This window comes from Aspergillus costaricaensis, assembly GCF_003184835.1.
Source record: "Aspergillus costaricaensis CBS 115574 unplaced genomic scaffold BO79scaffold_37, whole genome shotgun sequence".
Taxonomy (NCBI): Eukaryota; Fungi; Ascomycota; class Eurotiomycetes; order Eurotiales; family Aspergillaceae; genus Aspergillus; species Aspergillus costaricensis.
Window position 1 is genome coordinate 182,347 of NW_020291837.1, and position 24,601 is coordinate 206,947.

The following is a 24,601-nucleotide window of genomic DNA, read 5'->3' on the forward strand; positions in this document are numbered from 1 at the left end:
CATGGGTGGATCCACATGCATCAAGATGAATCGTGGATTTCTCCCTGATTAATATCTCTGCACCTGGGAGTGGAACAAAGGCAGCTATGAGGCTGTAGGGATTACTCGTAGCAGCAGTGGCTAGCCCTGCTGGTGTACTGCCTATGCTTACTAGGGGGTGGTTTAGTCGATGCTTGTTACGCGCTTGAAACGCCTCTGACCAAACCCGTCAATACCGCAGTGGGTTACCGGGTCATACGCGGATCGGGTAAGATAGGGAAAGCCAGCTCCGGTGAGCATCCCGTAGTAAGTAGATTCCAACCAGACAGCCTGACGATGAGGAAGGTTGCCAACTTACGAGGGTCGGTCTCGTACCTGCTTCGGGTCTCCCCCTAGGCCGTCTTCTGCTGCCTGCGGCCAATTCTCCATTTTGCGAGATGAGGGTGGAGAGTTGGTCCGACGACACCTTGTCCGCGGGCTGGCCGTTGGCTGGCCTCCCCGGAAACCTGCCTCCAGAGGGGTGGCCAACACGGCTGCTCGAGTCCACCGTGTCCGCAAGAGGACAGCAACCTTAAATTGGACGGTCTCGTGTCGCAGGCTAGCAGCATGGACGGTGGCCAGCCATGTGCCTGACGGTGGGCTATGAGTGTGGCCTCCATCCACGCGATGGAGAGAGAACTGGATCACTCGAGGGCTCGGGGGTCGTCCGGGCCAGGCGGACAGCCCGATGGTGGACAGGTCCCGCCCCGCCGCTAGTGCCAGCGTCGAGGACATCGGGACGATGCGCTCGCTCACTGGTGGTGGCTGGCCTGTCGTCCTTGTTCCTCCTACGTCCGGAGAAGAGGTCCGATGAGCGGAGCAGGCCCTGACCCGTTGCTAAGTGTGGAAGGGGTCGCCGGTCAGCTACGCAGTGTCGGAAATTCCAGAGAGGAAGGGTGCACGGTATGCTGTCCTGCAGGAGCGTCCAAGTGGACACGGTCATTTAACCATCGGGCCGATGGGACAGACCAAAGATGGATCATGCATGCAAGCGCACAGTCCAGGCTTAATAGATTTGATTCCAACAAGGTCAGGGTTAAGGTAGTGACTAGAGGAGCGACTATCGTGCGCTCAGATCGCATTATTACAAGCGATAACAACAGCTTTATATGAGATTTCGGCCGACGATAGGGGGGTAAGCTTTTTAGTCAAGCGAAGCATCGGCTGATCACAATCCCAGTCCATCCCGGCCCCTCAGTCGGTGGGAGTATACTTGATTTACATTGATGATTTGTATGAAGCCAACAAGGACTGGCGCGCGCGATGTGTCAGAGGCGAGTCGATGGTTGTGGCGAGGAGGACTACGGGAGGTATCTACTGTACTACTAAGTAGTGAGTGGCACAGGAAACCTAATCCCCGAGGAGGGTCGCGGAGCTCGCTGGCCCGAATACCTAGGGGACAAGACAATTCGTATACATCAGATTGAGCAGCAGCAGCAGCCGACTACCACAACTGGGAAGTAAGTTATGTCGGGGTTTTCAGGACTCGGATTGTTTTACCATAGGCTGGGCATGACTGCGACAAGCCAGCGACGGTCGGCCCTTACGGTCGCTTGGCGGGCGATGATTGGTGGGGGAATTCAGGCCAATTCCTGGCTCCGAATCAGGATCCGGATCGGTCTGCTGCATCCATCTTTTTAGTCGCATCCCTCTGCTTGGATGGAGAGTCTAACTAGTCATGGTGCGTGTCTTGGGTCTTGGGGTGAGAAAAGCAAGCTACCGAGTTTAGTTCAGTTGACTGTGTCGTGATGATCTCGACCCGTCGTGCGTGTCAGGTAGACTGACTGACAGCCAGACATACTATACTAGATCAACAAATACACCATCGTTTCCGAGACGGATGATCAGGGAGGAGAGAGCAAGTAAGTCTCGAGAGGAGACTAGTACTATGCGAGAAGAGAAGCATGGATGGGTTAATCTAAACGGACGGCGCTACTGCAGCTTTAGTGGCTTCGAGAAACGCCAAAAACCCATCCCGACCCGCGCCACTGGCCAGGCCGACCGTCACGGTATTACATGGGTATGGAACCAAGCTGCAGAGACGCAGCTAGTAAGGATACTTACTTACTTAGTACTATAGTAGGAGAGAAACAACGTATTCCCAACAAGTAGCAGGGGAAAAAGGAGGGGCAATGAGTTGGAGGTGGTTGGAGGTCATAATGGGGATTGTATATAATATATCCTGTATACCATTGTTACTCCAGGCTTGTTGTTACTGCTGCTGCCAGGACATTGAATTGACGTGAATTGTTGATGTTGTTGCTGCTGCAGTGAATCTTGAATTTCCATTTACCATTCATTCAGTTCCAAACTTCGCAGTTCTGCTACTTACGGCGGGAAGCTAAAAATTCCGGCAGAATCCCGGTGGGCAAATCAGCGTGGATGCGCAGGGACGTTCCTCGCGCATTGTGACTGGTTCTTGGGTCACTGAAACTCCAACCCACCCGTGGATGGAGGCAACAGCATCCACCGGGCATCTGGCTTGTGAATGAAAGGTTGGTTGCTTTAAGAGAATCAAAGAAGCAGCAGCAGCAAAATAGTTGTTCAACTGAGTGAAGTGAGTCAGTGATACCCTTTTTCCCAAATCAATTCCCCACTTCGTCCTTCACAGGGAAAGAAAAGAAAAGAAAAGAAAAGAAAAGAAAAGAAAAGAAAAGAGAAAAAGGGAAACGAAAAAAACAAGAGAGGGGCAAAAGTTCTTCTGTTCTTGTTCCTGTTCTTCTTTTCTTTTTGACAGACAACTAAACTGACTGACTGTCTCTTGTTCTTGTAATAATTAAGGCCCGACCTTGACTGGATTAGACTTGCAGCCCTTCTCTCCACTTCCGGTGTCCACTTTCCACTCTCCGGCTCCGTCATCTACTACTAGAAGGTATCGCATTATTATTCATCTCCACGGCTGTTGCTGCGCTCTCTCTCTCTCTCTCTCTCTCTCTTACTCTTCCTCTCTCTCTCGCGCTCTCGCCTTCTCATCTTATTATTTCCCCTCTCCTCTTATTTCTTCTCCGGGCCCCCTCCCCAGTCTGTTTTCTTATCTCCCTCCCGGCTGGAATCTTGTCCCAATTTTATCTATCATTATTTTTTTATACTTTTTCTTTTTTGATGTACCGTTATTGATTGCATTTTAACATTGCCTTTTTCTTCTCTCAAGTCAGCCTACCAGCGCGTCATGTGCATCGGGAGGGTCTAGCCCCCCCTCGCCGGTCAAGCCATCAGCATCATCATCCTGCATCCTCACAATCCTCGCTCACCCATTCCTTCGGATTCGCCTCCTCACTCTTCACTGCTTCCCCCCCCCCCCTTCTACGTCACATCTAGGAGGAACAAAAATCCCATCTGATCCATTGGGTTTCCATAAGAGGGGGAAAAACGAATAAAAATAAGAGATCGACAAAGGAATATAAAATTACAAAAAGGAAATCGGACATCAAGCAGAAGAAAGAATTACCCGCCGCGAGATTGCTCGTGGACGGATTAGCTGCAAGGCTAGGGATTTTTCTAAAAGGTACGCACACCCTGAACAACATCCACACACATACACCTTCTTGTCTTTTTTTTTTTTTTTTTTTTTTTTTTTTTTTTTTTTTTTTTTTTTTTTTTTTTTTTTTTTTTGTTTCGATTGTATTATTTTATTTTATTTTTATTTGATTTCCTGTCGGACGGATCCCGCCGCAGACGACGGAAGGGGAAAAGAAAAAGAAAAGAAGGGAAAAGGAAGAGGAAAAGCCGGGGGGGAATGCAGTCCATGCAAGCCACTTGCATCTGGAGAGGGAGGGGGAAGGGACGACAAGAAAAAAAAGAAAAAGAAAAAGATAATATGATGATGATTGTTTATGATTATTATTATTGTTATTATTGTTATTACTATTTCCTGCCGTTGCTACTTGCTACTACTTGCGACTACTAGTTGATCTCACCACTGACCTGCTCCCGATCCTAGCTCCCGTTGTCCTGCTGCTGCTGCTAACTACTTTGCTACTACTGCACCTCGTTTTGACTTTCGACAACCACCATTACTACTTTGCGCTTACTCCCAACTTACTTCTTTTTCGATTCTTCTTTTTTTGATCGCTTTTTTAGTTCTGGTTTTCTTTTTGATTTATTTATTTTCTTTTTTTTTCGACTTCCCTTCCCCATCCTTTTGGGGGGAAAACGATCGAACCCCTCCCACACAGTCCAGTCTTGTCTCGCCGCGATCCTCCGAGACAGACAGAACAAGACACAGACACAAGACAGCGGAGACCACCTATACATCCAATTTGGAGATATCCGATTGATTATTATTGTCCAGGGTCTGGCTGAATCTGGTCGTTTACGGCGGGTAGCCTGGAATTCCTCGTGCTGCGACCACCGGCCAATTGAGCGCGGCTTGCCTCAATTCGCTTTCCTTCGCTCTTCCTTTTCCGCCCTTTAATCCGGGCCTCCTCTTCTTTCCCTCCCTCGCCGCTTATCTTTCGCCGTCGACTCTCTCTGGTCGTTCGCCGTCCTCTCGCCTTTTCCCCAGTCTTTCCCCTCCCCTCCATCCCTATCTCTCCTCCTGCACCTCCCTTATCTTTTTCCTTTTTTTTCTTCCATCGATTTTCCTTTCTTTTTTTTTCCCTCATTTAATTTATTTCTCTTTTGGGGGGGTGACTCGCTACTCTCTCTGTTACTTACTACCTTACCTTTTACTTTTCTCCGCCTTTATTTCGTGTGCCCCCTTGAGGGCTTCCTCCAATCAGACAACCATGTCCGGGTTGACCCTGGGGGGAGGAGGCAGTGGTGGTGGTGTGCGACCGACGCAACCCGCGGCCTTTACTTCTCTCCAGGATTCCGCCGACGCCGACCGCCGCTCCTCCACCACCACCTCCCACAACCCCCTCCACTTCCCTCCGACTTCCTCTCAACTCTCTGACGATTTCTCCTTTGGCTCCCCAATCAGCCCTGCTGATTCCTCGAATGCCCCCGACAGTCTGCTTAACGACTCTCTGTTTCCGGAATGGAAGGTCGGTACGCCTCGCCCCGGATTTGATGGTCCGGATGAGATGCAACGAAAGGATCCATTAGCCACCCAGATATGGAAGTTGTATTCGCGGACTAAAGCTCAGTTACCCAACCAAGAGCGCATGGAGAACCTGACGTGGCGGATGATGGCTATGAGTTTGAAACGCAAGGAACGGGAACGTGCTCAGCAATCTCGGTAGGTGGAGTGCCTCGTCAATCCTCTGTTCCTCCTCCCCCCTGCCGTCGCTCGATGGAATGCTGATCGAACTTCGTGCGTCAATAGTAGTGCCTCCGCTCGAAACAGCGTCTCCGGCCCTAGTGGCATTGCTCAACTGCGTCTCACTGATCGCGAGCCGACCGCGGCAAATCCCTCTCTCTCCACCGACCTGACCTCTGATCCTATGAACCTCGACGATTTCATTGTTCCCTTCGAGTCTCCGTCCGATCACCCATCTCCCCAAGTCACAAAAGGCGAGTCAACGTCGGCAGCCATCCCGATCAAGTCCCGCAAGGACCAGGTGGCTGAGTCCACGCCCGTGCCCGCTTCGTTCCCCCACCCACCCCAGGACCAGCGAAGAAACAGCGAGTTCGGCTACGTACCTCGTCGGGTGCGCAAGACGAGCATCGACGAGCGCCAGTTCTTCAACCTCCAGGTGCCCACCCGGAAACGCCCGGCCGAGGCGTCGCCCCAGGTGCCGCCCGTGTCGAACGCGATGTTGGCTCAGGATCCGGACTTGTCGGGCGGTGTGCCTGACTACGCCCTCGATGCGTCATCGGCTTTTGCGATGCCCCATAACAACAACCATTCCTCCCACCACAACCACACTTCACCTGGCATGCCGTTTGGTCTGGATACCTACGGCCTGAGTGAAGATCCGATCCTTACTTCCGCCGGTCCCTACCAGACCCAGTTTACCTTTTCTCCCACCGAGTCCCCCATGACGTCAGGCAACCCCTTTGCCAACCTGTATGCGCACACGCCGGTGGCCTCGTCCCTCAACTCGACCGATTTCTTCTCCCCGCCGCCGTCGGGATACCAGTCTACCGCGTCGACACCGCAGCCGGCGTATGACGGTGAGCATTCGATGTTCTTCGATATGCCCTCGGTGGATGCGCGCACGCAGCGCCGCGTTCCTAACTATGTCTCGCACCGCACGTCGAACCTGTCTGCGTCGCTGCAGCCGCGATATATGTTCAACCAGAACCAGGACCAGTCGCACCACACCGGCAATCATTCGTCTTCGATGCACTCGCCGGGCTATCCCATTCCCCAGCCCCAGCACGTCGATCCCACTCAGGTGCTTAACCCCAACGATTTTTCGACCGGGGCGTCTCATGCGGCTATGTTCAGCTTCGGCGCTGATTCGGACAATGAAGATGATGATGGTAACCAGTTTTCCGACCGTGCGGGATTGACGATGCCTGGTGATCTGGATGATGGTGCGGACATGAACGGTGGCATGCAGTGGGATGCTCAGTTCCCTGGTTCTTTCCACTCGCTGCCCGGCTTCAGCGCGCAGCACCGCAAGCATGTAACGATCGGGTCCGCCGACATGATGGATACCCCCAGCGAGTGGACTCAAAGCGGCAGTCTGGGACGCACGCATGGTTCGGCCGCCTCGGTCAGCGAGGTGCGCAACCGCGAGCAGGACCCCCGGCGGCAGAAGATTGCGCGGACGACGTCGACTCCTAATACTGCACAGCTGCTGCGGCAGAGCATGAACGCCAACACCTCACACACGTCACCCAACACACCGCCAGAGTCGGGCTTGAACAGTGCCGTGCCGTCTCGGCCGGCCAGTCCGGGTGGCTCGAAGAACGGTGAGCAGAGCAGTGGCCCCACCACATGTACCAACTGCTTCACGCAGACGACCCCGTTGTGGCGGCGTAACCCTGAGGGTCAGCCGCTGTGTAACGCCTGCGGGCTGTTCCTGAAGCTGCACGGGGTGGTGCGGCCACTGTCGCTCAAGACGGACGTGATTAAGAAGCGCAACCGCAGCAGCGCCAACAGTCTGGCGGTGGGCACATCGCGCGCGTCGAAGAAGTCGGCCCGCAAGAACTCGGTGCAGCAGACGACGGTCACCACGCCGACGTCGAGCCGGGCGCAGAGTGGTGCGACGTCGTCGGAGTCGCCGCCCGCGGTGCCGGGTGGCAGTACGTCGGGCAGAGCCGCAGGCGTGGTCCCCATCGCGGCGGCGCCTCCGAAGGCGAACCCGACGACGAGTTCTCCAGGACAGAATCGGGGAACCTCGTCCGTGCAGATGGCGCCGAAGCGTCAGCGTCGGCTGGAAAAGGCCACGGACGCGGAGGCGGGCGGCGACGAAGCCAGCAAGTCGAGCACGGCGAGCGGACGGTCCAAGGTGGTGCCTTTGGCGCCGGCGATGCCCCCGGCGGCAGCCAACCCGGCCAACCACAGTATCGCCGGTGGGCAAGGAGCCAGCCAGGAATGGGAGTGGCTGACTATGAGTCTGTAAACTTTGCAGACAAGTTTCACGGGATGAATCTTTTCTTGTTTCTGATGTTCCACGATAGACATGACCGCGCAGCAAAGGAGTTCTCGCTAGACGAGCAGGAGTTGGTAATATGCAAGGTAATGGTCTGCGCTGGCTGGCGGCAGGTCTAATGAGTGATGCGATTTCGGTTCTTGGGGAAGCTTAGTACATGTCTAATGAAGGGGATGGATGAGCGGGAGGATTTTATTGTGTGTTTTTGCTTGATACAATCGCGTCTGTCCGGTCCATTCTGCTGTGCTGCTGCTGATGTTGATTTTGATGATTTTTTTTTATTTCATTGTGTTATGTTTGTTTGTTTCAGAATTCGGACCGGGCAGAAGTGCGCATCTCCTTGTTTAGAGTGATTTTCTGCTTTGATTGTGATTGTGATTGATTTCGATTATGAATAGCTAGGTAGTCTAAGGATGGTTCAATGAACTGACATTTCCTCATTCATCCACCTCCCTCTACTCTGTAGTCACTCGAACCAAAACTGTACAGCCTGTCTCACACCCATGAAATGGAACCCAATCCCAACAACAACACAAACATGCCACACAACATGCGAAGTACACACCTCCGTCCAGAGAGAAGTATACCACCGCTCAGGGAATCGCATCTACCATCACATCAATCCTCATTAATTAGCATTCTACCCAAGACAGAAAGATGAAAGATAGTAGTAGGTAGGAATGAATGAATAAATGAATTAAATAGAGAAACAGAAATACATACGAGGTAAACACAAACACCCAAAAGAACCACCACCCCCTCAGAAACATACCACCCCACCCCAACAGATAGGAGATATTCCCCGCCGTGGAGGATATAGCCATGAAATATGGGTATGACTGCCGATAGGGCGGGGAGTAGCAATGATATAATCCGTAAAGTATTGTATTCGGGGGATGATGTATATCGGGATGGTAGGAGGAGGTGGGTTGTTATTGGGAATATAGACAGGATGAGTATCTACTTAATATATTGTTATTCTTGTTAGTGATGTACTAGTAGTTATATAGTACTAATCCAGCAATGAGGGTAGTATATAATATATAATATGATATTTAGTTAAGTACTGAGTACTTACTAATACCATATACCCATTCCTTATGGGTGTATCCTCATAAAAACCGGAATATATCCCCGTGATGGAGTTCACTACAACTAGGAGAATAATGCCTAGTTGGTCGAGACGGAGGTACAAGTTTGATGTTTGTGGGGCTGTATGTTGGTGGACGTGGTAGAGGGTGGAGAGGAGGAGGGTCAGGGTTGCTGTGTGGGTGGTTAGGTGGAGGAAGGATTGGGTTGTTGGGGGGAGTGGTGGTAGTAAATCTGGGATTGGGGGGGGAGGTGGTTAATGGGGCGAGGAGGAGGATGAGTGCTGGGATGAGGTGGGTGTAGATTGGGAGGGTGGATGATTTGGTCATTGTGATTGTGGTTGTTGGAGATGGTCAGTATAGTGTAGTGTAGTGGATAGTGGTAGTTTAGGATGTAAGTGGACTATGGTGTGGTGTGGTGTGTTGTGTTGGTGTTGTGGTTGTGGTTATGGTAGGAAGGTGCATGGAGGATCAGTACCATACATAATGTAGAGTATAGGGATATAGTGTAAATGATCAACATAGCTGTATCTTAATTATCAGCTGTCTGCTTCTATTGTAGTTCACTACTATCAGGTTACATCTTGTCCGTGTAGCAGGTATGTAGCTGTATGATTGACCAATAACATCCACCATATCACATGACCCACGTGACCATATAAAAATTCATCGCATTCATACAACAACATCAACCAGCAACCACGCCCCAATCACCCCATATCCAACATATACACCATTTCTACCCAGAAACACAGAGTCTCTACATTGTAACCATGGGCTCCAGCTCCAAAAAGAAGAAGGAGAAGCAGAAGGACTTCCAAGTACCCACCCCCATCCCATCCATACCCACCAACCAACATACTAACACTCCCACCAGAAACCCAAGCTCAAAGTCGGCAAAGCCAAAGCCAAACCGGACAATTTCACCGACACGAGCTTCAAATCCAAAAGTAACACCCCACTACACCCTTTGATCCCAATCCCCTCCTAATAAAGGTGGTATAGGTATAACCCTAACCCAACAATCCCTCACCCTGCACGCCCCCAGCACCACCCACCAATTCACCCACCACGTCTCCCTCCTAAACTCCAAATCCGACACTCAGCGACGCGATTCCCTCGCGCACCTAACCACCCACCTCACCTCCGCCCCCACATCCCAACCCCTCCCCATCCCCGTAAGCACCCTCCTCCCCACCCTCTCCCCCCTAATCCTGGACGCCAGCACAACCGTGCGCACCCAGCTCCTCAAGCTCCTCCGCACCCTGCCCCCAAGCGACGTGGAAGACCACGTCGCCAGCCTCATGCCGTACGTGCGCGCCGGCATGACGCATCTGGCCGCCGACATCCGCGTCACGGCCGTGGACGTCCTCTCCTGGCTAGTGGAGATTGCCGGAGAAGCCGTGGTGTCGTGCGCAGGCGGCTGGATCAAGACGCTGAATTGCTTCCTCTCTGTGCTGGGATGGCATACCGAGGAGAGCTCTAAGTGGTCGAGTAATCGGGCCGCGTTTGGGAAGGCCGGCGCGAAGGGGAAGCCCATGGTGAAGGTTTTGGGGGTGTTGGCGGAGTTTTTGGAGGCTGGGATTGGGGAGGATGGTGATGATGGGATGGAGGTGGATGGTGAGGGTGAGGGTGACAGTGGGACTGGTGGTGGGTTCCCGATTGTGCAGACGGATGTGCATATGGTGCCCAAGTCGGCGCAGCCGTATGTGTATTTGAATTTGTTTGGTGCGCCGAGAGATGAGGAAGGGGAAATGTATGAGACGAGGGAGGAGAGGTTCCGGGTGTTTAAGGGACGGTTTTTGGTTCCTGTTGAGCGTGGGTTGGAGAGTGCGAGGCAGGATGGCGGGGAGGTTGGGCGTGCTTCGTCGGCTGTGAGTAAGGTGTTGAAGGAGGCCAGGGGGGCGGATTGGGAGGGTTGATTGAATTGCTGTTTCATGTTGTGTTGTGTTGTGTTGCTACGGCGTTTGGTACTGGGTTTTGTCGTTTATAATGTGTGATATGGTGCATTGTTATAGATTTGTTATATTGCTGGCTATATGCTTCAAAAGTATTATACCTTGGCCTTCTCGTGCATGTTGTCCAACTTTTCTTCGGATTCGCCGTCAACTTCCCGTCCGTCGTAGATTTCTTCGGCCATCACGGCCCTGTCGATAATAGCATGTCGGGCAGGGAACAACCACGATAACCCTACATACACTACGCTGGTTCCCACGAACCCCAGCAGCCATCCAAACTGATACGGGTGGATACCCACGCCAACAGAGACACTGCTGTTGACAGAGTTGATCAGTCCTGGCAGACTCGGCACCACGCCGACAATAAACGCCACAATGGCACGCCAGTTCACGCCCCATTTCGAGTATCGATACACCGGATTGTTTGGCTGGTACAGAGCCAGGGTGTCGTACTTTCCATGCTTCAGCAGCCAAAAGTCCCATAGCATGATAGCTGCAATCGGTCCCAGGAAGATGGCATACGCTGACATGAAGTTCAGGAAGCTGTCCGCCGACTCAAGGATCTTCCATGGCACTAGAGCCCATGATAGAATACCGCAGATGATCTGGCCTCGGCGCAAATTGACGTGTCCTGGAAACAAGGCCATCAGATCGTTGGCTGCTGAGATCGAGTTGGCGGAGATGTTGACACCCAGAGAAGCCAGAGCGAATGAGAATGCTGCGAAAAAGCGACATGCCCGGCTGGACCAGTGGCTGATTAGCTCGATTGGGTCCCATGGGACTGATCCGCCATATCTGGCGTAGCCAGCTGAGGAGGCGGCAATGCCGATGAATGAGATGAATGTAAACACGATAGGCAGCATCGGGACGTAGAGAAGCTGCCACTTTGCCGTAACACGCGAGTATCGAGAAAAGTCGGACTGATTCACACTAAGAGTGGCATAGTTCCCCAGAACCGATGTCATGCTCGCCAAGAACACCCAGCTGTACTGTGACCCCGAGACAGTCGCTTTCTGCTCGAACATTGCACCTCCTCCCTCTGCCACGAACGCCCAGATCAAAATCGCAATCCATGCGATCGGCACAAGCACGGACTTGACCACAAACAGCCACCGCACTTTGTTCGGGTGGATGCAGAGAAACGGAAGTTGAAACAGCCAAAAGATGAAGTATCCGACCATGCCATTCGTTGTAATGCCCTGATTCTCAGGTATTTCGTTCTCCACCCTTAGGAAACTAGGCCAGATGGCTCCAATCATTGCACGAACGGCGTTTCCGCCGTTGACGTTCTGAATCGCGAACCAGAACAGTGCCAAAATGACTCGAGAAACAATGGCGACGTATGATCCCCAGAATCCCCAGCTAGCCCGCGAGATCACCGGGAACGGAATGTGATAGATCGCACCGACAGCACCGTTGCCCGCGATGACGAAAGACATGATGAAGAACGAAATCGCGACGATTATGAGTGATTCGCGCCAGCTAAGGCCGACTGCTATTATACTGCTAGCAAACTGCCATGTAGCTGCATTAAAGGCGTCGGAGACCCAATACGCTGTACATCCGTCAGCACAGCAGGAGTAACAAAAACAGGGGTCGTACAGATAAAGCTGAGCGGTCCCCATTGTCGACGATGAAAAGGAACCGGATCGAGATCGAGATTGGTCCAGCGAGCACTTCCATCCGCAAAAGCAGAGCGCGACTGCGGCACTCGAAGCTGAGGCCGTCTGAACTTCATGATTAGGTATGGTGCCGCCGAGATGCGGTAGATGAAGTGGATAGAGGTTCAAGTCATCCGATACAGAGGCGCGGGAGCGAAAAAGCAATATGGTAGATCGATGTAAGGGATACGGTCGCACAAGCTGCGCTGTCTAAATGCTGGAGAAAGAAAGCTGCAGGCTGACAATCACGATCTGCAGCCCATTAGGTCCAGCCAGATAAGCTGGTGCATGATAAGCATCCCTGCTGCGATAGCCACTACCCTACTATTGGATGCGTCGCCGAACAGACTATCTGCCTAGACTCGATAAGACATGAATAGCGGGGTGCTCGAGAAGATGCCATCTTTGTCTGATAAGTGGTATAGAATCACGCAAAGTAAGAGGCCTCCCACCTGACGTCAGGCACTGGCTCAACCGACAGCTTCTGCGATCGAACCGTGGTTCAGGGTGCATGGAACGTGAGATCGGCTCGCTGCGGTATGCAGATAGAGCTACCAGGCGGTTTTGTATTAGACATAATGATTCATCGAGTTTCTTGGTTTGCAAATCGGGGATTTGTCTTTATTCTGCTTCATCTTGGGTGTGATTGTGCCGCTTGCGTTGTCTCCGTCTCCATGAGTGCTGCAGTCTATAATCATGTTTGTTAGCAGGCAGCAGAGAGGAATGAAGATGGTTCAAAGATTAACTCCCTTACTAGATAGGATGTTGCTGAGTACTCGGACGCGCCCGAAGTTGCGATAAAGCTAAGAATGGGGCGAGTGGAGATGCCAGTTTACCCCTCTCGCTGCCATTCCCCTCAGGCTGCCACGAGGCATCTCGGTTCATCCCATAACAACATCAATTTTGGTCAACTGCATCACCTACCAACTGTACCACTCAACATGTCTTTCAACATCTCGCAGGCTCGTTCTCGCTTCCCCGCCTTGAACCAGGAGCAGATTTTCCTGGACAATGCAGGTCGGTTACATCCTACCCACCAGTATCGAAAACGGGGAATTACTAACAGCATATAGGAGGCAGCCAGGTGTTGGACACAGTGATCGAATCGTATGTCCCCCGGCTGTTCGCTGTTAGCAAAACCTTCTAACCAAGTACAGTGTGACATCATATCTCTCGAAGACCAACGTTCAATTGGGCGCAACCTACAATACTTCCAAGGTCTCAACTGCCGCTTACGATCATGGCTACAAAGCCGCAGCAAAATTCATAAATGCGAAGCCTGAGGAGGTATGCAAATTCTATTCATCAATGTGCAATGCTAATTCGTGTAGATCTGCCTGGGTGTCTCAACAACGCAGCTCCTACACAACCTCTCCACAGCTCTAGACTTCCAACCAGGAGACGAGCTGATCGTGTCCAAGCTGAACCATGAGGCTAATTCTGCCCCGTGGGATAGGATCGCGCGTCGTTTGGGGCTTACAGTCAAGTGGTGGGGGGCTTCAGACCCTCTGAATCCCGTTTGCGATCCTTCTGAGTTGAAGCAGCTGATGTCGGAAAAGACCAGGCTTGTCGCCTGTCCCCATGCTTCCAATATCACAGGGTCCATCACGAACGTAAAGGAGGTTGCCAAGGTTGTGCATCAAGCTCCTAGGGTATGTCGTTCCCGCATATACTCGATCATAATCTCATAATACATAGGCTCTCCTTTGCGTTGACGGTGTCGCGCTTGCTCCACACCGCCAAGTCGACGTCAAGGATCTCGATGTCGACTTCTACGTGAGTAAAACTAGAGCGTAGGCAAACAGTGATCTAACAGCGACAGGCATTCTCATGGTACAAAGTGTATGGTCCTCACATCGCCCAGCTGTATGCCTCGTCGCGAATCCATGACCAGATAAATCCGCTGTGCCATTACTTCAAATCCACGGAAACCCTCGACCTCAGGCTGAACCTGGCTTCCGCCAACTATGAGCTGACACAAAGCATTCCACGTGTCCTGGAATACTTCGGTTCTGACTTCTCCGCCACATGGGACGAAATCGCCACCTACGAAGAGAAGCTGCAGGAGATTCTCCTGGACTTTCTGAGAAGCAATGACCGTGTAACCATCCATGGCGAGCCTTCCGCCAACAAAGACCTGCGAGTTCCAGTGATAAGCTTCACCGTGAAGGGCATCAAGAGCCAAGCACTAGTTGAGGAGGTGGAGAAAAGAAGCCCTTTTGGCTTTCGCAGCGGACACATGTACAGTCATCGCTTGCTCAAGGACATCATAGGCTTGGATGACGTCGAAGATGGAGTTGTGCGGATTAGCATGCTACACTACAATACTGGTCAGTTTATACCTACTTTTAACAATGGGGTACTAACATCAGACAGAGCAAGAAATCACGTCACTTGTTGAGCTGCTGCGGGAGATCATTGCAGCGATCTAGAATCATCTAGTAGATCTTTGACAACAGAAGGGCCATTCTGACAGCTGTTGAGACAGATTACCTCCGTACCTAAATCTAGCAGGCAGCAGGCATGTAAAACCATGACATTGCTGCCTTGCCTAATAGAAAATCATATTACGAGATGCTCGTACACCTATACTACTCCACATAATACCCACTCACCTTCTATGCTGCAGTTAGCGACTGTCCTAGTTGAACCCATGAGGTTGCATGCTAGCTTTTTGAGTACACCGAGAGATTTGCTGACATGACGATCAAATCGTTCTAGCTATATTAGTGCAAGTAAACCATGTGATGTAACAGCAAGTCACCCCGCTCCTTGCTTTCACCACATTTTGTAGCTTTCCTCTGCTCAACATCTGCAGTCTGACAACTTCAGACATCACAATGGCACTCGCTTATAGCAAGGTTCCCTCGGGTACGACCGTCATCCCATCCCCTTTCCAGGTCCATGTTCCGGACGAACAAATCGAGGAGCTACAGCTGTTAGTCAAGCTGTCGAAGCTCGCACCTCCAACATACGAAGGTCTTCAGCAGGATCGTAAATATGGCATAACCAACGAATGGCTTGCCAATGCAAAGGAAGCTTGGAAGAGCTTTGACTGGTAAGATCCATCAGTTAGCTGATTTCAGCAACGCTAAAAAAAGAAAATGTAGGCGATCGGCAGAAAGCCATATCAACAGCTTCCCTCAGTTCACTTATGATATCGAGGGCCTGACCATTCACTTTGTGGCTTTATTTTCTGAGAAGAAGGATGCTATCCCTATTGTTCTTCTCCACGGCTGGCCAGGCAAGCTCACGTCGACCTTTCCATTTAGCCTATCAACTGACTCAAACCAGGCAGCTTTCTCGAGTTCCTTCCCGCTCTGACTTCAATTCGGGAGAAATATAGCCCAGAAACCTTGCCATACCATATAGTGATTCCGTCACTTCCGGGGTTCACTTTCTCATCCGGCCCTCCGCTAGATGTCAACTTCACCGGCGTTGATACGGCCCGCGTCATCAACAAAGTGATGCTCAATCTCGGTTTCGAGGATGGCTATGTGGCACAAGGTGGAGACATTGGATCAAGGATCGGTCGCATACTTGCGGTAGATCATGAATCTTGCAAAGCCGTGCATTGTAAGCTGCCAAATACCTCTTTGCTGCAGATGTTATCATCTAATCGTTATTAGTGAATGCATGCTATATGAGCAAGCCCTCCAACGTACCAGACACGGCTATTACTGAGGAAGATAAACGCGCGCTGGCTCGCGCTCAGTGGTTTGGTACCTATGGCAGTGGATATGCTCTTGAGCATGGTACTCGACCCAGCACGATTGGCAATGTGCTCTCCACAAATCCGGTGGCTCTGCTCGCCTGGTATGCACTTCCATACACCATCTATCAATCAACTAACGAGACGTGTAGGATCGGAGAGAAGTTCCTCGACTGGGCTGATGAGGCTATACCCTTGGAGACTATCCTGGAATCTGTATCACTGTACTGGTTTACTGAGACGTTCCCCCGGTCTATCTACCACTATCGGGAGGTATTTTGACTCTACCTCTGCCTATAACCTCGTAATTATACTCACCCTGACCCAGAACGTCCCGCCGCCCAAGCTGAGACAAGCCGAAGACCCCCGATGGTACATTCGCAAGCCATTTGGCTTTTCATATTATCCGAAGGAGCTTGTACCCACCCCACGCGCTTGGGTTGAGACAACCGGAAACCTGGTGTTCTGGCAAGCTCACGAGAAGGTATGCTTACCAAGTCTTGCTGGCGGCATCTGGCGGCATCTGCTGACACGCCACAGGGAGGACATTTTGCAGCGTTGGAAAGACCACAGGACTTCCTTGATGATTTGACGGCGTTCTGTGAACAAGTATGGGCTGGAAGAAAATGAGATGGTGCCACGATTACCGTGGATCGTCTATAGCATGCTCGGAAGGCTGCATCAGTCCAATAGCGATATGCGAATCAGACACTAAGGCTTGTCTCGGATGTAGTTGTATATATCGCTCATAATAGACTTCTCCATCTGAATGGACACCCATCTATTGAGTCTCCGGCATATTGTTAGCTGAGTTTTGACTACAACCGGATTGGATCCCTCTCCCACCGAAAGTCATGATGAGACAACCCTCGTGGCTTTGTCGGTACTTTTCATCAATACAAAGTTTGTGCAATCCCGTGATGGCTGGCATATCTCCGACCCTCCCTCCTTGCCTAAAAATTTTTTTTTCTTTCACATCGTGTGACCTCATCCTTCGCTCAAAGCACCACCCCTCAGAACAAGATACCAAAGCTCACCAGTCATTCATCCAGCATCCTGGCCCGTGGTACCTCGTTTAAGGGGAGTACCTCCTGTCGCCCGCATGGGCCGGCATTAGCCTGCATCCTTCATGCGAGTTCCCCAAAGAGGGGTTGCCAGTAAGGTTCTTTCCATCCCGTTCTAGACGGCGGAGCTGCTTGCTGCCTCGTCCGTAGCCTTTGACAGTCCTACAAAAGGATTTGCTATCCTGCGGGATCCGGAGAGAAGTTGTCTGCGCCGATTTGTTGTATTGTCGCCGGTTGCCAATTTAGTCTTTCGGTTGATGCGTACAACCAACACTCCGAGCGTACCGGTAGGTACTTTTTGTGACGGGCTGTTTTAAGTTGTTTGAACTTTTGACTTGGATTGCAGATAGTGTTTTCCCCTCTAGCAAGGTTTGAGGTTGGCGTCTTTAATGCAAGGCTACTAGTAGTATACTACTTAGTATTATAGTATGACTATCTCGCATTCATGGTATTACAGTTCTGACCGGGATGGTGATATTAACTTCACATCCGTTTGACAAAATATATTTTCCTGCTGTTGCCAAAGCCTGAAACATGACCGGACAGGCTTTGAAAGAGCTAAACTTTTCGCACATGCCGTCTGAGCCTAAACCGATGACACCATCCGGTCGAGACTTTTGTCTGATCGTGACTCCTCACTTCTGACCTCTACCTAACAACTATCTATCTATACAGATAGTTACTATAATCCTGACTGCCAGATGCTTCTCCAACAAACCATCAAGTCCGAGTCGGGATCAATCGGGAGGGTGGGGCTTTCCAGCGACAGCCGGGCCAACCAGCGAAGCCAGAGTGGGTAACAAAAACTCACCGGGACAGCCTGATAACCCCGCGTTCATTGGGCGGTGTGGCTCCACCCCTCTTCGGCTTTGGCTGGCCTTTTTGGAGAAGTGCAAAAGGACATTCAGGTATTTTTTTCTCTTGGTGGTCGGATTATCCCACAGCCACCCACGCCATGACTCAGTGTACGGGTTCTGCGGGTAGGGAAGGTCATGAGATTTGTCACCCCCGGCAGTCCAGCCAGCCCTTTGATGATTGATACTACGACTATCATATGGCCATCCTCTGCTGTCTGACCAATGGTCGTCTGCCTATTCTTAGAGTTCCACTACCCAGTCTACAGTACTCTGAGATTGATACCCAGCTTATTTTGTAAGCCAGACGCCGTTTGACCCCGGGGTTCTTAGTGACCCAACCTTGGGTGCATTATTTTAGTCAGTTATTGCATATGAACTATATAAACTACTTTGCATAGGGGAAGATTATCCTGGACCTTCTTAAAAGGGCAGGTGTGGAAGAACAGCGGAATCATGTGATGTGATTATGTAGTGCTTATGTATCCAGACTTATTCCTATGCACTCACCGGCTTAGTCGTGCATCATCATCGCCATCACCCACTACACTGTCTCACAATGAACGAGATGTACCCCGTAAATATCTGCTCCCATTAAGGCTGTATGACTTCGACCCATCTGACGTTCCTTACACTCACACAGAACCCTTACACAACAGTTCCGAAGATGACCCTTGACGTCTTGCTGGGTCCTCGAGGTGGATACGGCTTACTTGTTAGTCCATACCATGATGTGGTTAGTTAGGCCAGGAGTCCGTAGCCTCAGACTACCCCGGAAAGGCAAACCGTAGTAGCTTTGTTCATGATCATACAATGGGCCGCGGGACGAGAGGATTGGTTGGATATAGCATCATCTACGGAGCAACGACGGAGGCTACTACTACTAAGTCGTATTAAGTCCAAAGTGGGCGAACTAGTTAGACGGCGCTTGTCGATGGTTGCTTCACTTGTCACTGGTTCTTTTTTTCCTTCCTTTGCATCTTTGCTGCCTGGACTCACCACCCTGGTTACCTAATCTTACTGCGACCGGGGGCGGTTCCACAGCCAGTTGTTCGTCCTGGCTTCAGCAAATGGTACAGTAGCGCTCCCGTGGTCGTCGTCTGTTACTTTTTGTGCTCTCTGCATCAGGTCATGTTCATCCCCCTCAAGCGACCATGTAAGATGAGCAAAATAAGACGGGGCATAAGGGGAAAGGGGATAAGTTTAGTTGTGATAGCTGCATAGCCAGCAGGCTGTGTTTGTGCAGTGCAGTTTCAGCAGCCCCATCCAGAACACCTTTCCCCTTTCCAGACAACCAAGTCTGGGCAGAAAACAAGAATAGTAGCTAGACGCCCCAAAATGACGACGACAAAATTTTTAAGGCAGGAGACAGGAGGAGAGCAATAATCTCCTCGAGTCCAATTTTCGCCATGTATGTACGTGTCACTGCCTCAGCAGAGCTTTTTTCTTTTCCCCATTTCTGACGGTGGTGGCGTGGCTGGCAAATCCGTCCGCGGTGGTTGGCTGACCACCACCAATTTTCGCTGGGCCATTGACGGAAGCGGCAGGCCTCTCCCTCCCAATGAGAAGGGATCGTTCATTTTATGTTACACTTGGGGCCGGTGCTTATGGACCAACCTACATACATCCCTCCGTACATAGGACTACGTACATCCCTTTTTCTGTTATTTTCTTTTTTCTTTCACTAAAATCCATGACAGCCCGGTTTCATCGCTCCATCTATTGGATTATGCTTATTCTGGGATGAGACAAGACGTCAACCATCATCCATCCTTCCCTACCTAGCAGATGGAACGGGCGGCAGCTGCCTTGCAGTACAGTACAACTTCAGCTGCGTACGTCAAAAGCAGCTGCCCGTGCTGGTTTCCGCTCTAACATGTATCTCTCTTTTCACCAGCCAGGGTTGACAACCATGTAGGACAACAGCCACTGTCACTGTCATAAGCACCTAAATGCGCGCGCTGTCTCTAGGCGATAAACCGCAGATAGTCTAGTACCCGGGATCGGCTGTGCAATAGTCGCGCGGAGTGAAAAAGAGACTATCCCTCCCCCTTATCAGACTATGAGATCTAATAGTTGTTATCGGGCTCTGCGACGTCGTATTATCTATCTACATAATGACAGTTACTATCTATGTTCGATACCCTTTGGGACGGCTTCGGTAATGGCCATAACTGGAATCGGATCAGGGTGGATTTGGAATCTTAGTCATGCGACGTGAGAAAAGAAAGGCAGGAAAAGTGCCGGCGCTGTGTTGTTTGTAGGACCATGAAAAGTGACATGGGATACGAAATCTTGAGAAGTAGGCTGAAGTTGTAAGCTGTGAGTCGGCAGACTCCCGACGACCATGGGGCATGGGAAGCGAAAAGAGAAGGGAGAGGAATTTTGCCTCCAGGGCCATGAGACATGAGATGAATACTCATGAATAATGGGAATGCTGAGAGGCGAAAACCAGGAGTGGAAAGGAACCAGAGTCAAGAGTCAGAGACAAGAGCCAGAGCCAGAGCCAGAACCAGAACCAGAACCAGAACCAGTACCAGACTCCAGAACCAAAACCAGACCAAACCAAACTGAAAAGCCTCCATGCCCAACCCGGGCCCCAGAAGTTGTCCAGTACTAGTGGGCAGTCCCTATCTCGGACGGGCGTGTGAAGACTGAAGAGTCATCGTTCCTCCACTCCCATCCGCTCCCGTCCTGGTTCCGATCATCGTCTGCCTTCCCCTTCTACTTTACTTACTCCGGGCCCTCCTCCTCCTCCTCCTCCTCCCTCTCTCCTCTGCCAGCAGGGCTGACTGACTGTGACTGAGACTAGACTGGAACTTGACTCTTACTTTTGCCATCTCTTCGCTCTCTCGCCCTTCACTCACTAATATTCCTCCCCTCCCCTCCTCTCTTCCTCCCCTTCCCACACGCTTGTCATCTTCTTTCTTTCTTTCACTAGAAAGGAAGTGTGACTGAAGAGTGTAGAGTCATACTAGTTTTCCTTGTTTAATCTTGCTTCACTTTGTATCTTGGTTCCTGTTCAGTTGTTTGGCTCGTCTGCTCTTCCCGTTGCCTCTCCGCTCACCCTTTTTCGCCCGCTTTGTGAAAGACTGTGAAGCGTGGTCCCTGCATCCGCCCAAGAGTCTCAAGGCCACTTCCGCCACTCTCGCCACTGGCTGCTGCGTAAGTTAATTTCGTTCCTTTTTCTCTCTTGCTGTTTGACTCTGTGCTGCGTCGTTCCACTCGCCTCCAGCTAGCTTCAGGTTGCCATCTCTGCCTGTGATTTAGTCTGGCCGCCACCACCAGTTAGTCACTGTCTATTGCTCCGCCCCCCCATATAGTCATCGGACTCTTGGACCCTCACCGTGAGATCCGGCGTAAGAGTCATAGACGAGCGCTAAAGTGGAGAGATACTCATAAGATCGTTGCTGACTCGTTCCTTCTTCGCCTTCCAGTCTTCTTTGAGCCTCACCAACCTATTCTGTCTTCTGCCTCCGATACGACTGCTGACTGCCTGGACAAGCGCCGGTTATCTCGCCTGCTTGTTGACAGTCCGCCGCTCTATCGGCTCGTGATATAACCTCCTGCGCCTGCGCATCTCAAAATGTACCCTGTTGTTATCAAGTCTTCTGTTCCGATCACCCGTGTTGCAGACTCCTCAGATCTCCGAACCTCCGGCAAGACCGCTGCGTTTGTTTAAATAGCTTCCAGCATCTGTCATTCTAGAGGGTCACGTTGACAACATATTACGTGTCTTCTCTGGTTACGCGATATTCGGCTTGATCTATTCGGGACTCTCCAACTGGTGATCGGAACATTAGACGGTAAACCCCTTCTTCTTTTCCCGATTCCTTGACACGTACCACTACTTCACCGGCTTCCTCCTCATACCCACACCTACCGCCCGACTTCAACCCAACAGCATCATTTTATATCACGTCCGTGCTAGATGATTGTTGTTCTCTCGCTTGCCTAAACTGTCCTACTATACTATATTTTCGACAACCTGGCGAATTTTCTCTCTTAAGGGTCTGCCGTCGCCTGCGATCAAAAAGACGGTTCCTTGTCTTATCGGCTACACGTTCACGGTTCACGCACAACGGTTTATTTGAAAAAAACACACACGGTTTAAATCTACAGTCTCGTGTCATATCCGACGCATAGAAGGAAGGCTAGCTCAAGTTTGTTAGCCCTCTGGATGACCATTTGAGGTACTTTCGGACCTTTTCTTTTTATTTTGTCAAAAAGTATCAAGGTCGCTCGACTGGACATCATCCCGGATATGTCAGGGATTGACATTTTGGGTTTGAAGGATCCAAACCCGAACAGCCAAATCCGAACGGCTTATGCGCACCCGTATGCATCCTCGGTCTCTTCCTCCGCCTCTTCCTCGTCCTCTTCGGTCTTCTCGCTAGATGGCCTGTCCACCCAGAGCTCCATCTCCTCAACCGCGACGAACCCGGTTGATGTGATCTGGGAGAATGAAGGCGAATACCAGGCTGGGGGAAGAGCACTTGCTGCTGCAAACGGTGCGCGCGGTTACCTAAGGGGCGTGGTCCCGAAGGCAACTGATCCTGCTATTCCGCCCGAGTTACGTAAGCATCCGCGGCGGACCAACAGTTCATGCACGCGGCCTCCGCCGTGTCTTTTGAGACAATCGGAACGGAAGGTCAACTTTGTCGATAATCTTGTCGGTAAGTCTGGGGAGCTGTCCGTTTATTATGATGTGGTTGAGGTTCAGAACTAAGTACACCGTGTGAAGACACCGCGTCGCAGATTGTTGAGGTCATTTGGCCCTTGTCGGCTGTCTCGCTGCGGAGTGATTCGGCGACTGGATGCAAAGGCGTCTTGCCTCTGCGGACATTCATCCAGGAGACACTCCGCCGCTCCCGCACCAGCTATAGTACCCTCCAGGTGGCGCTTTACTATCTCATCAAGATTAAGCCCCACGTGCCGAGCCATGAGGCGACTCAGGACCAGGCCCGGGGCAAGCCCGTCTGCCGGGCTATGCAGTGTGGGCGGCGCATGTTTCTTGCAGCGCTAATCCTCGCATCCAAGTATCTCCAAGATCGCAACTATTCCGCTCGCGCTTGGAGTAAGATCTCCGGTTTGAACACGGCCGAGATCAACCAGAACGAACTGATGTTTCTGGAAGCGGTTAACTGGCGACTCCATATCCCCGAGTCTCTTTTTCAGCGCTGGACTGACATTGTACTGAAGTACACTCCTGGTGCTGGTAACATGGCTTTTGGGGATGGGCAATGTTGGCGTACGATCATCCCGAAGCTCACGCCTGACCTAGAGGAATTTGACGCCAGCCCCGCGACACCTACCATGCAGTCTTTTGGCTCCCGCTCGGTGTCGGACTCGCCATCCCCTCGGGGCACATCGTTCAAGAGGGATCTTCCCGGCCAAGCAACAAACGAGCCCGTCAGCCTGCCCTCCATCCATGAGCAAATCGCTGCATGCGGGCGTCAAGCGCTGGAGTCGGTGACTCGTAAAGAGACCACACTTCCCTCTCTCCCGTCATTGCCGCCCATGCCGCGGCCGGCTATGCTGCCGACACCGCAGATGACGCCTCAAGCGAGCATCGCCTCCACTCCTGCAGTGAGTGCTGGCGGTATGCCTGCGCACCGCCGTTACATGCAAACTGCTATGTCCCAGGCGCAAAACATGTGCACGGCGCGGTCGATCTACGACCAGCGCCCGTCACTACAGTTTTGCCCTCGGGCTAACACGTTTGATGGGTACCCTAACTTGGTGCGCCGGTCCTCTCTGGCCCGCTCGGCTTCCTCTGCGTCATCTCCGGATTCGATGATCTCGGATGTGTCAAGCATGTCGTCGCAGTCATCGCGATCGTCATCTATGTCCTCCAGCTCTTCAACTGGTGTGTCTGCTATGCCTCGCCTGGCTGTTCAGGCCACGCTCCGATGCACTGGCAACTCCCTCAAGGAGTGCCGCAAGAATCTGGCCATCGCATCGCCCATCGATGAGGGCGCACTCGGAGATATCTACAGCTCGCCTGAGACTTATGGCGGTCCTCTTGGCCAGGTTCCGGATATGTCCGGCTACTCGCTGGAGCCCCCGGTGGACCTGTCTTCTGCTCACGAGGCAGCACAGAGTCTTTGTGCTCTTTCTGGTGCTGTTCCTCGCGCTCAGCAAACGATCGAGCAACAGAACGTTGGTCAGCGTGTGTGTCGCAAACGCGGCCGCACCGGATCCGAGGACATGCTGCACGGTCAAATCCGTCATCTCGTCAAGTCCAAAACCTTTGCTGAAGGCACTGTACTACCTGATGGGAACATGGCGGATCTGTTCCTGAACCCCGAGGCCCGCCGCACGCAAACTCTCACCGCTTCTCAGCTGAGTGCATTGAACTACAACGTTCCGCTCTCGGGCCCCGTTGGCATGAAGCGTGCCTGCTGCGGGAGCGAAGCCAGGAAGATTGCGCTCAACCCAAGCATGCGGGCTGACTACTAGGTCTCCCAGATATCTGGACTCATTCATTTATCATTTCCTTTCCTTTGCGGAAAAGTGTTTACATTCATACCAATAATTCTATTCTGACCAATCTGGTCTGGTTGCAACAGCAGCAGAAGAGACGCAGACCGGTAGGGAAAAGTTTTGTGCGAACTTTCTCAGGTGATTCACGCGTTCGGGGAAAGCAAAAGTCGTCTTTGTATATACCCTGCAGCTGTTGTCGATTCGGGGAGGCTACTTGTACAGTAGTACTGCTATGGCAGACTGCTGGTGTATGATGTACGTTGGGGAGGTTTG

General features: G+C 51.6%; 7 protein-coding genes across 7 annotated transcripts; 5 read left to right on the top strand and 2 right to left on the bottom strand.

The window, feature by feature from the left end:
• Window positions 1-333: 333 nt before the first annotated feature.
• On the bottom strand, window positions 334-753 carry BO79DRAFT_258971 (uncharacterized protein; the record flags this gene model as incomplete). The annotated part of the gene is made up of 1 exon (XM_025686346.1): window positions 334-753. The coding sequence occupies one exon, from the start codon at window positions 751-753 to the stop codon at window positions 334-336; it is 420 nt and encodes a 139-aa protein (XP_025535612.1).
• Window positions 754-4,745: 3,992 nt separating this feature from the next.
• Window positions 4,746-7,475, top strand: BO79DRAFT_157484 (regulator of nitrogen metabolite repression; the record flags this gene model as incomplete). The annotated part of the gene is made up of 2 exons (XM_025678869.1): window positions 4,746-5,197; window positions 5,285-7,475. 2 exons carry the CDS (start codon window positions 4,746-4,748, stop codon window positions 7,473-7,475), a joined length of 2,643 nt encoding a protein of 880 aa, XP_025535613.1.
• Window positions 7,476-9,297: 1,822 nt separating this feature from the next.
• On the top strand, window positions 9,298-10,548 carry BO79DRAFT_240269 (IPI1/TEX10 family protein). The gene is made up of 3 exons (XM_025685007.1): window positions 9,298-9,414; window positions 9,471-9,543; window positions 9,599-10,548. Exons 1-3 carry the CDS (start codon window positions 9,367-9,369, stop codon window positions 10,513-10,515), a joined length of 1,038 nt encoding a protein of 345 aa, XP_025535614.1. The 5' UTR covers window positions 9,298-9,366; the 3' UTR covers window positions 10,516-10,548.
• Window positions 10,549-10,646: 98 nt separating this feature from the next.
• BO79DRAFT_157579 (nucleobase cation symporter-1 family protein) lies at window positions 10,647-12,289 on the bottom strand (the record flags this gene model as incomplete). The annotated part of the gene is made up of 2 exons (XM_025678874.1): window positions 10,647-12,106; window positions 12,154-12,289. The coding sequence occupies 2 exons, from the start codon at window positions 12,287-12,289 to the stop codon at window positions 10,647-10,649; spliced, it is 1,596 nt and encodes a 531-aa protein (XP_025535615.1).
• An 823-nt stretch (window positions 12,290-13,112) lies between these two features.
• BO79DRAFT_240271 (putative aminotransferase) lies at window positions 13,113-14,733 on the top strand. The gene is made up of 7 exons (XM_025685008.1): window positions 13,113-13,229; window positions 13,286-13,319; window positions 13,370-13,499; window positions 13,544-13,864; window positions 13,911-13,988; window positions 14,035-14,542; window positions 14,589-14,733. The coding sequence occupies exons 1-7, from the start codon at window positions 13,154-13,156 to the stop codon at window positions 14,642-14,644; spliced, it is 1,203 nt and encodes a 400-aa protein (XP_025535616.1). The 5' UTR covers window positions 13,113-13,153; the 3' UTR covers window positions 14,645-14,733.
• Window positions 14,734-14,808: 75 nt separating this feature from the next.
• BO79DRAFT_240272 (epoxide hydrolase) lies at window positions 14,809-16,720 on the top strand. The gene is made up of 7 exons (XM_025685009.1): window positions 14,809-15,270; window positions 15,323-15,456; window positions 15,507-15,788; window positions 15,842-16,028; window positions 16,077-16,197; window positions 16,253-16,408; window positions 16,465-16,720. The coding sequence occupies exons 1-7, from the start codon at window positions 15,053-15,055 to the stop codon at window positions 16,552-16,554; spliced, it is 1,188 nt and encodes a 395-aa protein (XP_025535617.1). The 5' UTR covers window positions 14,809-15,052; the 3' UTR covers window positions 16,555-16,720.
• Window positions 16,721-22,106: 5,386 nt separating this feature from the next.
• On the top strand, window positions 22,107-24,304 carry BO79DRAFT_157411 (putative G1/S-specific cyclin Pcl5; the record flags this gene model as incomplete). Its single annotated transcript, XM_025678866.1, has 2 exons — window positions 22,107-22,518; window positions 22,587-24,304. The coding sequence occupies 2 exons, from the start codon at window positions 22,107-22,109 to the stop codon at window positions 24,302-24,304; spliced, it is 2,130 nt and encodes a 709-aa protein (XP_025535618.1).
• Window positions 24,305-24,601: the final 297 nt, after the last annotated feature.

What these genes read in the sequence shown, in the direction of transcription:
- BO79DRAFT_240269 (XM_025685007.1), top strand. Translation starts at nt 9,367, where the DNA reads ATGGGCTCCAGCTCCAAAAAGAAGAAGGAGAAGCAGAAGGACTTCCAA. An exon ending in AGAAGCAGAAGGACTTCCAA is followed by an intron (nt 9,415 to 9,470) that starts GTACCCACCCCC and finishes CACTCCCACCAG; the next exon opens with AAACCCAAGCTCAAAGTCGG. An exon ending in CACGAGCTTCAAATCCAAAA is followed by an intron (nt 9,544 to 9,598) that starts GTAACACCCCAC and finishes AAGGTGGTATAG; the next exon opens with GTATAACCCTAACCCAACAA.
- BO79DRAFT_240271 (XM_025685008.1), top strand. Translation starts at nt 13,154, where the DNA reads ATGTCTTTCAACATCTCGCAGGCTCGTTCTCGCTTCCCCGCCTTGAAC. An exon ending in GATTTTCCTGGACAATGCAG is followed by an intron (nt 13,230 to 13,285) that starts GTCGGTTACATC and finishes AACAGCATATAG; the next exon opens with GAGGCAGCCAGGTGTTGGAC. An exon ending in TTGGACACAGTGATCGAATC is followed by an intron (nt 13,320 to 13,369) that starts GTATGTCCCCCG and finishes AACCAAGTACAG; the next exon opens with TGTGACATCATATCTCTCGA.
- BO79DRAFT_240272 (XM_025685009.1), top strand. Translation starts at nt 15,053, where the DNA reads ATGGCACTCGCTTATAGCAAGGTTCCCTCGGGTACGACCGTCATCCCA. An exon ending in TCTTCTCCACGGCTGGCCAG is followed by an intron (nt 15,457 to 15,506) that starts GCAAGCTCACGT and finishes GACTCAAACCAG; the next exon opens with GCAGCTTTCTCGAGTTCCTT. An exon ending in CCGGTGGCTCTGCTCGCCTG is followed by an intron (nt 16,029 to 16,076) that starts GTATGCACTTCC and finishes CGAGACGTGTAG; the next exon opens with GATCGGAGAGAAGTTCCTCG.